Here is a 12,749-nt window from a genome sequence, read left to right on the forward strand (position 1 = left end):
ACAAAAGGACAGAACAGTGTTTTCAGTGGTACAGATTAAATGGCTGATAAGACATGAATCTGAAAACATTATCAGCAGGAAGAAGGAGTGTGAATGTGTAGAAAACCTGTTTTGTGGATCAGCGCTTCTGCGGAGACGAAAGCAAATCGTTTCAGCTTTTGCTGAGATTTTGCTGAGACTTATTGGCATATTCAAGTGGTATCAGTTTATTGTAAGAATGGATCAATAGACTGGAATAACACTGTCACTGGTGATAATGTCCCTGTGTGTAATGATCTTTGGAGCTCATTTCAATTCACTTAGTCAGGAGCCTTTAAGTGTTTCCCCCAGCAGCTACAATTATCGTTACTCTGCGGATACCATTTTATTTTAACACCCCAACGTGGGACTTGTGCTCTCCTTTTTTTCTTCTGGTTTCCCAACAGCAATCTCTGTTCTTCTCCTTTTCCCTTTTTCTCGCAATCCCCCACATCACATCCCCTCACATCCTCCTATACCATTCTCTTCCCAGCAACCCACGCTTCATTTTTTTTCCTCCAGATTGTTTTGCTTCCCCCATGAACCTCCTCCTGCTGAACACGCTGCCCGCCTTGGCTGATTGTCAGTGTCTTCGGGTCACTTGTGGACATTTCTCATTTATTATCCTAAGCAAAAGTGGCATGGCATTAGCACAAGGTGATTGGGTTAGTGTTAAGCATCAGGAACTGATTGAGTTTGTGCTGAAGTGGCTGATAGAGGGAACATTGCTTATGCAGAGTTGAGGGGCCTGACAGGTAATGGTGTTGAGAAGCCTTTCCCAGATATACTGCATGCTAATAAGCCTGTAGGCAGAGTCTTAAGGTTTTATACTGTGTGAACATGTGACGCCATTTGTCAGCTGTGCCTCTTAGACACAGAAAGGGAATAAATGTGTTTATATAGCATATATCGTATATGTGTCAGAACAGATTTGTATAGATTTAAAGTGACCATATGCTCTCAGGGGACCCAAACTGTGCCAAAAAAATATCCCACTGTAACAGCCAAAGACTTTGGTTTTCCTACAATTTGCTTTCCGTCTGTACATATGAGTGCCATTTGGAGCACGCTAATTACTGTTCTTATTTTACAAGCACTGGGAACATGGCAACATTTTTGTCACAATGCCCTTCCTTTACAGTTATTTTCCGTTCAGTGAAAATCATCTGTGTGGACATGGCTGTGATGGCACGCTATAATTCTTCATGTCAACACCATCAGGATGCCTGATTTATTGGAATGTCAACGAGCTCTGTCTCCTTGGTATCACAGGCAACTGAAACAACACAATGGCCTTGCAGAGCTGTTCAGAATGCAGTGAGCGCACTCGCATGTTTTTATGTGGTCGCATGCACTTATGCCTGCGTGCATCAAGCGTCTGGCGCATAAATATGCCTTTACATCTGTGTGGGTGAGTTTTTCATGTGGTAGCAACTGGGTATTTGCATTGGCTGCACCGATTGCATCTCAAAGTCAAACGTGTTTTCTGATTATTTCGTTATGTTTTTGTACACAGACAATGCACGTAATTGCTGTAGCCCGCAGCCGATCGTAGAACACAACAGATGTATGTAGGTTGCTGGTGCAGATTTGATTGGACAGTGTTTGTTTCTCCCAGTGTCTACATGTGTATTCTGTATGTACCAGGTTTGATGGCTCCTCTGTATGACCTTTGTCTGCAGCTGGCCCGTATTCCTGCAGGCCGTGTTCTGCACACCGATCAGCAGGAGGAAGAGGATGTGGAACACGAGGACGTAAGGTCACCTCCTCACATCCAGCACAGGGGACATGTCGAATTGCACACGGAATTCTAAAAAGACGCTTTCCCTCTCTCTCCCTCTCCGTTCCCCTACTCCTGTCCCTCTTCCCCTTCGCTTGTCCCTGGCCACAATAACACAAAACGCACGCCCTCCATTAGCTGTCTGTTCAATTCAATTACTTTGCCAGGCTTTATAGATCTGTTGCCTTTCTTGTCTCAGGCCAAGTGAAGAGGTTGTGTTTGGTGTCTTAAAAAATCACAGACATCTGGAAGTTGGAATGTAAAATTACAAGAGCCTGCAATTCATGTAAACACGGTCTAATACAATTTATATAATCTATTCTTGTTTGCAAGTGGACATTTTCTACCATGAAAAAGGGTTTTGCGAGCTGAAATAATACCATTTGTTTTGTTAATAAAGGGAGAAATCAATTCAACCGCAAACAGAGCTGGGAGGATGCACTGAGTGATATGTATTTCTCTGGAGCCTGAAATCCGATAGCTTATTTAGGAAAAAGAAAAAAGTGTGTTAACGTGTGGGATGCAGTTCAACGATGTACTGTTTAGTGTTTTATTGTGCAAACTTGGACTTCATAAGCTCACAACTCCTGCTATATTTGAGAAAGAAAATAATATACTCTGCATTTGGAGGATCGGCCAATCATCCGGTGGCCGCGCAATCAATACTGTAATTATGAGGGAACCAGATCAGCAAGCTGTAGAGAACACCGTGCTTAAGATTTAAACTTTGCTGGATATTTTTGTCACATAGAGTGACGCAAAGGACTCTGTATTGCTATTGTGTGCAAAAATGGCATGATGCAGATATACGCATTATAATTTCATAGAAGCAAAATTAGAAATATCAGATCTCAAGGTCATTTTTATCGCAACCAGAATAATATCAATAGGATTGCATGCTTTTTACTTACCATGAATAAATGTGGGAGCAAATAACTATGGGTTTAATTTGCATATTCTGAACTAACTTAGGTGACAGTTGCTGCTTTCCTCTCATGTGATCATTTTGCCAGTAACATTTGATGAAATGTGTGTTAAACCAAAACCTCTCAGGATCAAAGAAGAAGAAGAAAAGCCCACACACACATCATAATGCGTTGGTCATGCATCTGGGTTTTTTTTTTCTTCGGGGGATAGGTCGATTAAAATATTGTAGGAAATGTATTTGTACAGTATCAGCAGTGTACCTTAGATTACTGCACATTTCTTACAATAAATATCAGTTTGCTGGTTTTACAGTTGCTGATGCTTGTGCAAATATGCCTGAAATATTGCTCTATACTTATCAGGACCATAGTAGGATGTGGACCATGTTTAAATCCATTATTGCAATTATATTTTGGTAAAATGTGAACTTTTCCAAAACATTCGAATGTTGGCAAAAATGCTGCCATGGTCCTTTCTTATATGTTTACTGCAGATTTCATATCCTTTTGTTTCAGCACACATCTTCATATCACAGAAGTCATCAACTGCTGCATGTTAGTCAAAGGAGGCAAGCAGGAGGGGGAGAGTGAAGTCAAGCAACGGAAGCAAACAGGGGGGTTGACATGTTACCTGGCTATGACAAACAGCACACAACTGACACCCAAGCAAGCCAGCAGAATATACATCCAGATATCAGGCGAGAGGGGGTTGAGGAAGGAGAAGACCCCAGGATTGGTGCCGTTGGGCTTGCGGTACAGGATACTTATCCCCAGCGTCATGAAGGGCTTGGAGAAGTCGATGACCTTCTCTCTGACGTAAGTGATGGCCAGAGGAGCAACTGCAAGGTCTGCTTTCTGCAATGAGAAAACAGCGGCGACGTCAAATAGGGGGATGGGTGTTTGTTCACCAGTAGAAAAAAAAAATCCCAGCCAATTCAATTAAGATCTGATTTCTGTCAGCAGCTGCTCTGCTCAATATGTACAGGAGGCAGAGACATGACATGAGGGAAAAAAACGTAGCTAGGATCATTACTTCGACTAGATTATTAGGTGGGAGGCTGAGTTGGTCTGGAAATTACAGGTTATATGTCTGATCCTTTTTTATAAGGGGCAACAATCTTAGGATTAGATTAATTTTCAACAATTCAACCTCAAGTTGCCTCAGAATAGAAAATTAGCCTTCTGCACAGTTCAGCACTTGCTCTGTAGTATTTTTGCATAATTGCTCCAAGCCGTAACTTGATGTAAAAAAAAAAAAAAAAAATATATATATATATATATATATATTTTTTTTTTACAGTTTCTAGATTTTTTGAAGATTCTGTTTCAAGCAGCCAAAGTCGCTTTTGCAAACTAGCAAGCGACCAATCTCAGCAGGGGGAAAGATTTCAGGGCTTTTTGCTATAATTTTTCCTCATAAGAAGTCATCTATATATCTGAGGCTTAGAAAAGCTTCCTATACAGCACCAAATGTCATAATTGTCAGATAGCTTTCTATGGTAATACACAGTGTGGAAGCAGAACTGTAATAAATAATACAAACGGTCACAATAAATAAATAAACCGTAATAAACAATGAAAATCAAGCAAGTCAATTAAACCCCAACAACTGCTAAATTGCTTCTCTGTAAACACAGATATATTTGCATATGAGGACAAAGAATCTACAAGTGAGAGACACCATTTTTGGCGCTAAAAGGCTTCTGGTTTCCATTTGTAGTTCATTTGTAGTTCGATTAGCGCTGACCAATCACAGCTTTGGCTGTAGCCAGCCTGCTTTGGCTGCATGAAGGCAAACAAAAGGACTTGCCTGATAAAATGTTAAACTCACTGGTGATAATGACATAGTCTATTGCTGGATTTTAAAAATGCATTAAAATGCACATTCCCTGGTATCAGTTATCCCTTTTCCTAATTATTGCAGGCTGCAGTGGAAGCCGGCAAACATTGATCACTGGACCCAGAAGTTTATTCATCAAACAATAGCAGTTAACTTGTGAATATGACCTAAGGGTAGCCACTGTAGGCTACTGGTCATATCAGGCCAAGTAAAACTTTATCTTTTTATACTCCCACTGTCTAGCCTACACAAAGAGCAGACAGCATTGGAAGCATACTTGTGTGCTGGTGCGTCTTCGCTTCTCTGACATTTCTTTTTACTGTGCTGAGCTACTTTGTGTGCTTAAACAGCTCTAAGTATGTTTAACTTAGAGCTAATAAATATTGATAGTTACTGAAAGGCAGGAAGGAAAGAAGATATACGAACTGAGTCTATAAAAGGATTGGCAGCACTCCGAAAACGAGAAAACGGCACATAGCTACATTGGCAGGTTACTTGCTTTTACAGCCTATTACATTTTGTTTCACAGAGCCTTTATCTGATCAATATCCTGTCTTTCCACTAAGCAGACCAAGCACGGTTGTCGAGGTCTGTGTCGACGCAACACGTAGTTGCATTTCTGAGGAGAAGCATTTTAAGCTGTGCTGTAGCTTTGATGCAAAAGTATAAATCAATCTTGAGGCTGTAGCACCAGCAAAACCCAGGAGTTAACCTTTTTTTTACCCTTATATTTGAAACTGAAAGACTACATAATTTGGTTTCTCAAAGTTTCAGATGCCACAAAGAAACTCGACACAGTAAGAGGTCCTTTTTTGTTAACACTGTAATCTCATATTAAAGACATTTGCTTGTTCAGTAGCAATATTTCAGCCTGTTTCCATTTCAGTTCGGCATTGAAGAATTTCAAAGATTTATTCATTCAGACAAAGAAGGACAAGAAGGAATATGGCAGACTGCTCTGCCTAAGTGGAAAATAAATTTTGGCTTTTAGAAATAAAATATTCCGACTGTACCAGCAGATGAAGACACAAATGACTTAATAATGAGAAGATTTAAAAAAAAAAAAAAGTCCCATTTGAGCATTTAGAGATGCAATTCTTATTGTTTTGAATCAGCTTGCAATGTAGAGTAGCTTTATTAAAATACATAAAGAAAAAATAGTGGACCATTATAAAATATGATTAATAGAAAGCAGAAAGTGTTTCGCTTTAATTATTATAATAGTTTTTTATTCTAATGACTGAGTGTTGTCTTCTCCCTGGTGAGTGCCGACTCACGTGGTCCATGAGCTCCCGCACCATGCCGTTCCACTGGCCTGTGCTCTCATCCAGCGCACCGTACTTCCCATCTTCAACTAATCGAACCTCATAGCGGAAGCCTAGGATGGAGGAGAGTTCCCTCAGCAGGTCGATACAGTAGCCCTCAAAGCGATCGTTCCCATATAGAGGCTTGTCTGACTTCTTAAACATCACATATGGCTCCTCCTGTACAGGGAAAACAAACTGCTGTAGGAGTGCAGAAGTCTGTGATTTTTGTATTATATATTTTTCAGGTGCAATTGAGACTGTGAATGTCTGCTGTTAGTGTTTTCATTCGGCCGTGTCTACCAGTATGGTGGATACACGCAGGGATTTGTTAGCCAGAGAATCAGTGATGTTGGACGTCTTGCTTTTGTGAGTCTCTGTCATATTTAAACCGCTGGGAGGATCCCATGTTCCAATCTGTTGAAACAATTCAGAGTCAAGTTTATATCCTCTTGTCTACAGATGGGAAATGAAACACTTCAAATCACCCCCACTTACATTTGATACTTAAGGTCATACTAAAAAGAAAGTACACCCTCTTTCAGTTCTAACTTTAAAAAAAAAAATATATATATATATATATACAGGGAGTGCAGAATTATTAGGCAAATGAGTATTTTGTCCACATCATCCTCTTCATGCATGTTGTCTTACTCCAAGCTGTATAGGCTCGAAAACCTACTACCAATTAAGCATATTAGGTGATGTGCATCTCTGTAATGAGAAGGGGTGTGGTCTAATGACATCAACACGCTATATCAGGTGTGCATAATTATTAGGCAACTTCCTTTCCTTTGGCAAAATGGGTCAAAAGAAGGACTTGACAGGCTCAGAAAAGTCAAAAATAGTGAGATATCTTGCAGAGGGATGCAGCAGTCTCAAAATTGCAAAGCTTCTGAAGCGTGATCATTGAACAATCAAGCGTTTCATTCAAAATAGTCAACAGGGTCACAAGAAGCGTGTGGAAAAACCAAGGCGCAAAATAACTGCCCATGAACTGAGAAAAGTCAAGCGTGCAGCCGCCAAGATGCCACTTGCCACCAGTTTGGCCATATTTCAGAGCTGCAACATCACTGGAGTGCCCAAAAGCACAAGGTGTGCAATACTCAGAGACATGGCCAAGGTAAGAAAGGCTGAAAGACGACCACCACTGAACAAGACGCACAAGCTGAAACGTCAAGACTGGGCCAAGAAATATCTCAAGACTGGTTTTTCTAAGGTTTTATGGACTGATGAAATGAGAGTGAGTCTTGATGGGCCAGATGGATGGGCCCGTGGCTGGATTGGTAAAGGGCAGAGAGCTCCAGTCCGACTCAGACGCCAGCAAGGTGGAGGTGGAGTACTGGTTTGGGCTGGTATCATCAAAGATGAGCTTGTGGGGCCTTTTCGGGTTGAGGATGGAGTCAAGCTCAACTCCCAGTCCTACTACCAGTTTCTGGAAGACACCTTCTTCAAGCAGTGGTACAGGAAGAAGTCTGCATCCTTCAAGAAAAACATGATTTTCATGCAGGACAATGCTCCATCACACGCGTCCAAGTACTCCACAGCGTGGCTGGCAAGAAAGGGTATAAAAGAAGAAAAACTAATGACATGGCCTCCTTGTTCACCTGATCTGAACCCCATTGAGAACCTGTGGTCCATCATCAAATGTGAGATTTACAAGGAGGGAAAACAGTACACCTCTCTGAACAGTGTCTGGGAGGCTGTGGTTGCTGCTGCACGCAATGTTGATGGTGAACAGATCAAAACACTGACAGAATCCATGGATGGCAGGCTTTTGAGTGTCCTTGCAAAGAAAGGTGGCTATATTGGTCGCTGATTTGTTTTTGTTTTGTTTTTGAATGACAGAAATGTATATTTGTGAATGTGGAGATGTTATATTGGTTTCACTGGTAAAAATAAATAATTGAAATGGGTATATATTTGTTTTTTGTTAAGTTGCCTAATAATTATGCACAGTAATAGTCACCTGCACACACAGATATCCCCCTAAAATAGCTAAAACTAAAAACAAACTAAAAACTACTTCCAAAAACATTCAGCTTTGATATTAATGAGTTTTTTGGATTCATTGAGAACATGGTTGTTGTTCAATAATAAAATTATTCCTCAAAAATACAAGTTGCCTAATAATTCTGCACTCCCTGTATATAAAAAGGACCGAGCTATTGCAAAACCTCAGTTCTTCTCTTTTTTAGCCACTCTGGTGTAGATCTGCAGCTGTGCTTGGGATATTGGCCTGTTGGATGACCCAATTTCAACCAAGCTTTAGCTGTTGGACAGATGGCCTCACATTTGACTCTAGAATAATTTGATACACAAGGGAACTCATGGTCGACTAAGTGACTGCAAAGTGCCCAGGTCCCGTGGCTGCAAAACAAGCCCAAATCATCACCCCTCCGCTACTGGACTCGACAGCTGGTGTGAGGTGTTTGTGCTGATATGCTGTGTTTGGTTTTCAACAAACATGGAGATCTACATTATGGCCAGACATCTCCACTTTTATCTTATCTGTCCGAAGGACATCGCTCCAAAAACCTTGCAGTTTGTTCAGATGCAACTTTGTAAACCTAAGCTGTGCTGCCATGTTAATTTTAGAAAGAGGAGACTTTCCCCTGAAATCCCTTTAAACCAAGCCATTTAGTCCGTTTAGTCTTTCTCTAATTGTAACGTCACGAACTTTAGGATTTAACATGATAACTGTGGTGTGTAGAGTCTGAGATGTAGCTCTTGGGTTTTTTTATTTTCTCTGAGCATTGCATGGCGCGATCTCTCTGTGTGGATTTGTTGGAACGTTCACTCCTGGGAAGACTGGCAACTGTTTTGAATGTTTTCCACTTGCAAATAATCTCTCTCATTCAAGAATGATAGACTCCAAATCGTTTGGAAATGGCCCAGATTGATTGGCAGCACCAACTGCTTCGTTAGGATTATTCCTAATGTCTTTTCTTCACGGCGAAAGCTCCAGAACAGCAAACAGCCAAAACTTCTTCTTTTATAGAGGTGCTCACACTTACTGATGATCAATCAATCAAGTCCATTTGATTATCAGCACTTGGCTGCTCCTTACCCTTTTAATCCCTGTGGAAGCAGTAACAATGTACTTAGTTTTTCACACACCACCTTTGCATTTTGGCTTAATTTTAAAAATAAATAATGACACTGTGTAATATTTAATGTTTTGTAGATCATCTGATGTTGTATCATTTTAAGACTTTTAAGTTATTTTTTTGTAACGCGATTCCTTAGAATCGAAAGAGGGCTTACTTAATTTTTGCCATGACTGCAAGCATGAGCTACACCAACGAGTGACACACCTTTTCCAGCCCCTCCTCCTTCAGACTGATGACATCTAGGTCAAAATCAGTTCTCAGTCCATTGGTCTTGTTAAAAAGGACACGTCCTGTCAAACCATCCCAGTGTGCCTAAAGATAGAAATACACAGCACGATGAACTAAAATCCTCAGCTCTGAACGCAGTCATTCCATTAACCTTAAGACATTGCCTTTCTCAGCAATATCAATCCAACCCCTAACCATAAAAGTTTTTCTTTCCCAATTATGAATTCCATCTGGCTCTCCCCTTACTGTCTATCTCAACAACATAACAAGAAACAATGAAGCAGCGAGAACAGAAGCAGGTTTGACAGGTAAGAGTTCATTATGCATGTGGTTCATTGTGCTTGAAGTTTCACTTCAAAGCCATTGGAGGAACAGACGGGCATGGGGAGTGATAGCAGACACAGGAGGGGGAGGAAGCACCAGCTACTACAATGGCTCATTCTGAAAATTACCTGCAATGATACCATCCAGAGAATGAAAGAGCTTTGTAGAACAAAGCAAATGGCTGACCCTGACTAGAGTTAAGGAGGCATGCAGAGCCTTTGATATAAACACGGGTGGAGATATGCACTGAGAAAGTGTGGTTGAAAGACAATGGCACAAACAACAAAAAATGTAGTTACTGTGGATAATGCTGCGGATTCATTTTTTTTATAAAGATTATTTAGAATTAATGATTAGATAATAAACTTATTTAAGATGCTTATATGGTTTCTGTGATAAATGACCACAGCTTTCTGGACCAATAAAGGCTGATTGGAAAGCTGCACTGAAACTGTATCACATGTGTTAACTAAATAATTCCAGAGATGCACACATAAAATGCTTGCAAACATGACTGCGCTAATCCATATAACACAATAAGAAAGGTACAATGTTCAGTAGATCCCACAGGTCAAAGGTCAAGCTGGAGTGCACACTGAAAACAGTGACCTTATACCTCTTTGATAAGGTTGATGAAACGCCCTCCAAAGCGCCACGGCTTGTGGCGATTACACTGCAGAGAGCTCACAGTGATCTGCTGCGACTGCTGCACTGCCACCGCCACCACATGCACGGCATCATACATCAGGGCTGCATCGGTCTGCAAACAGGAGGGTAATACTATTAGACATTTTATAAGACCACTTGATACTTCTGTCCACACAACCTTTCATCTCCCCATTAATTCACCTGTGCAGGGACATAAGAAACTGTGTGAAGTCTCAGATGACTTGCTTTAGTCATAAGTCACTACAACATGAATTAGGAGTAGAGCCAGCAGTAAATGCCCCACACAAATGGCACAGTGTCTCAGCTTGTTAGTAAAAATATCCAACCACTGTCTGAGGCAATCAGAAAGCTCTGCCAGGGAAAGTCTCTCAGTGGAAGGGCGCCACGTCAGTGTGAAGACTAATGGTTGCTGATGGGTGTGCCTGTTCCCCCAGAGAGAGGGAGCGCAAAACGGGCACCGGTGCAGACAGGACGACTCTCTCTCTGGCACACTCAGTGTAACATGCTAAGTACAAAGGACAAAGGGTTGCACTGAAAAACACCTAAGACAGCTATGCATATAACCCTCATAATAAGTCATCAAAGGGCGTAAACGCTGGAGCTGAAATTTCTCACACACTGACAAGCTGTGATTTATCTCCACCGCTCCAGTTGGCACACATGAATTCTTTTCATGCCGTCAGTCCACACAGTTTGACACACTCCACGCTCAGCTCATCGCAGATCCACTTTCCACGGTCCCACACAGGCTGAAATACACTATGGTGATCTTATTTGACAAGTCGTGGATGACCAAACTGCAAGGAAGTGAGAGGAGTTACTCTGAGACCGCAAAGTATTTGCAGCTATAGAATCTTTGTGAATGTGCTTGCTGCCAGAGAAAATGAGCTGGCCTTCAGTGCAGCTCGACACGTAGCAGGAGGCTGCCGAGCTGCTGGTTCCCTATATTTGCTCTATAGGCGCTGTGAAGCATCCACTTCATACATGAGGGCAAGAAGCAGGAGAAAGCGTGTGCTCTCTGTGCACTTTATACCAAGCCTTATAAATGGTGAGAGGTCAGGTAAAGGAATGCATCTTACTTCTAACAGCAAAGAAAAAAAAAAGAGAGAGAGAGTTTCCTGGTAGCAGAAACGGAATGAAAAATAGACAGAGTTGATGGAGTTCATGTGTGGTTGCAGTGAAGGGAAGATTGATGATTTTTTTCTTTCCCCCCTTTTCTCCTCTTCTTTTGGAGTTGATGACTGCTGATGTCAAAGGCAGCAGTAGATCAGAGAATGGGAGACCTATCTCTGCGCTCTTTCATCCCCAATGCTTTCCTGGAAAAGGGAACAGCTAGGGCCATATCTGCTCTCCCAGTGGCAGCAGTGTGCGTGTGTGTGTGTGTGTGTGTGTGTGTGTGTGTGTGTGTGTGTGTGTGTGTGTGTGTGTGTGGTGTTCGTGACAAATACTCACTAGGAAAAGACTCTGTCACTGCACTACTCTATTTCTTGAATAGCGAGGAGGAGTTTTAAACACAGTCAGTACTATTTTCTTTCCTTTGAACGGAAAGTTTGTCACGTCCAATCATTCGTTTGCTGGCCGACTAAGACTTGCTGTTGGACTGAATCAAGTTATTTTAGCAATTTATGTAAAAAATAAAAAGAAGTTATATAAGTATTATTCACATTCAATCCCCGTCCACTGCACTGAATTTCAAAAGTATGTAACACATTCTGAATGCATTTATTCCATGGATAATATTCTTTGATTGATTTTAGTTTGGCTGTGGCATTGCAGAATTTATGAAATTCAAATTAAATCTCCGAGCCTGCTATTTCTTTTTTAAATACCTTTTCATTTAAATTTTGCCACTGACCTTTTAACTTTCCTCTAAACTACTTGATTTTTTCCCCCATTCCAAAATCAGTCAATATCACATTCCAACTCCTCCATTGACAAACTCTTTATTCTTTTGGGTCAAACTGCGGTGCGCACTGTCTTTTCAGTTAATCGTCTTGGCTACAAAGATGTTCTGTGAAATACACTTCTGGGAATAACAGCCTTACATCTTGTTTTCGAAAATCTATCAAAATTCTCTACTTGGAAGTCTATTTTTAGTTCACTTTTCATAGCTTTGCATGTGAAGTGAAATTGGAGTGCTTAAGCACAAGCTTGATGTGTGACAGGAGAGTGATGATTCATTTTTAGAAAAGCTTAACAGATGAACTTGTGCCTTTACCTTCAAGAAATGCCAGATTTTGAGCTGTTTGTTTATTCCTAAGCTATTTGTAGCATAAAGAGGAAGACTTTTCTATTAGAGCTTGGTAATAATGTGGTAATATTGAATTAAGGACACAAGAAGGTACTATATGGAAACAGAATGTTATAACACTAAATTATGAAGTAATATCTAAATAATTACCAAATGACATCTTGACTCAACAATGGTTATAGCTAAGTAACATTGGACTATATTTAACTGTGCAATAAGGGCCAGAAAGTAGGCTTAATAATGATCAATAAAATTCAATTTAATTAAATTTTATTTAAATAGCACCAAATCACAAC

The 12,749-nt window shown here is 40.7% G+C and overlaps 1 protein-coding gene across 2 annotated transcripts in view; it reads right to left on the reverse strand.

The window, feature by feature from the left end:
* LOC113037170 (glutamate receptor ionotropic, kainate 2-like) overlaps positions 1-12,749 on the reverse strand; it is a 69,604-nt gene that overhangs the window by 14,311 nt on the left and 42,544 nt on the right. For both annotated transcript variants that reach the window (XM_026193931.1, XM_026193930.1), the window contains exons 7-11: positions 10,150-10,293; positions 9,186-9,293; positions 6,172-6,285; positions 5,842-6,048; positions 3,356-3,579 (exon numbers count right to left, since the gene is read on the reverse strand). In XM_026193931.1, coding sequence (XP_026049716.1) covers positions 3,356-3,579; positions 5,842-6,048; positions 6,172-6,285; positions 9,186-9,293; positions 10,150-10,293 — 797 coding nt within the window. The remainder of the gene's footprint in view (positions 1-3,355; positions 3,580-5,841; positions 6,049-6,171; positions 6,286-9,185; positions 9,294-10,149; positions 10,294-12,749) is intronic.

This window comes from Astatotilapia calliptera, chromosome 15, assembly GCF_900246225.1.
Source record: "Astatotilapia calliptera chromosome 15, fAstCal1.2, whole genome shotgun sequence".
Taxonomy (NCBI): domain Eukaryota; kingdom Metazoa; phylum Chordata; class Actinopteri; order Cichliformes; family Cichlidae; genus Astatotilapia; species Astatotilapia calliptera.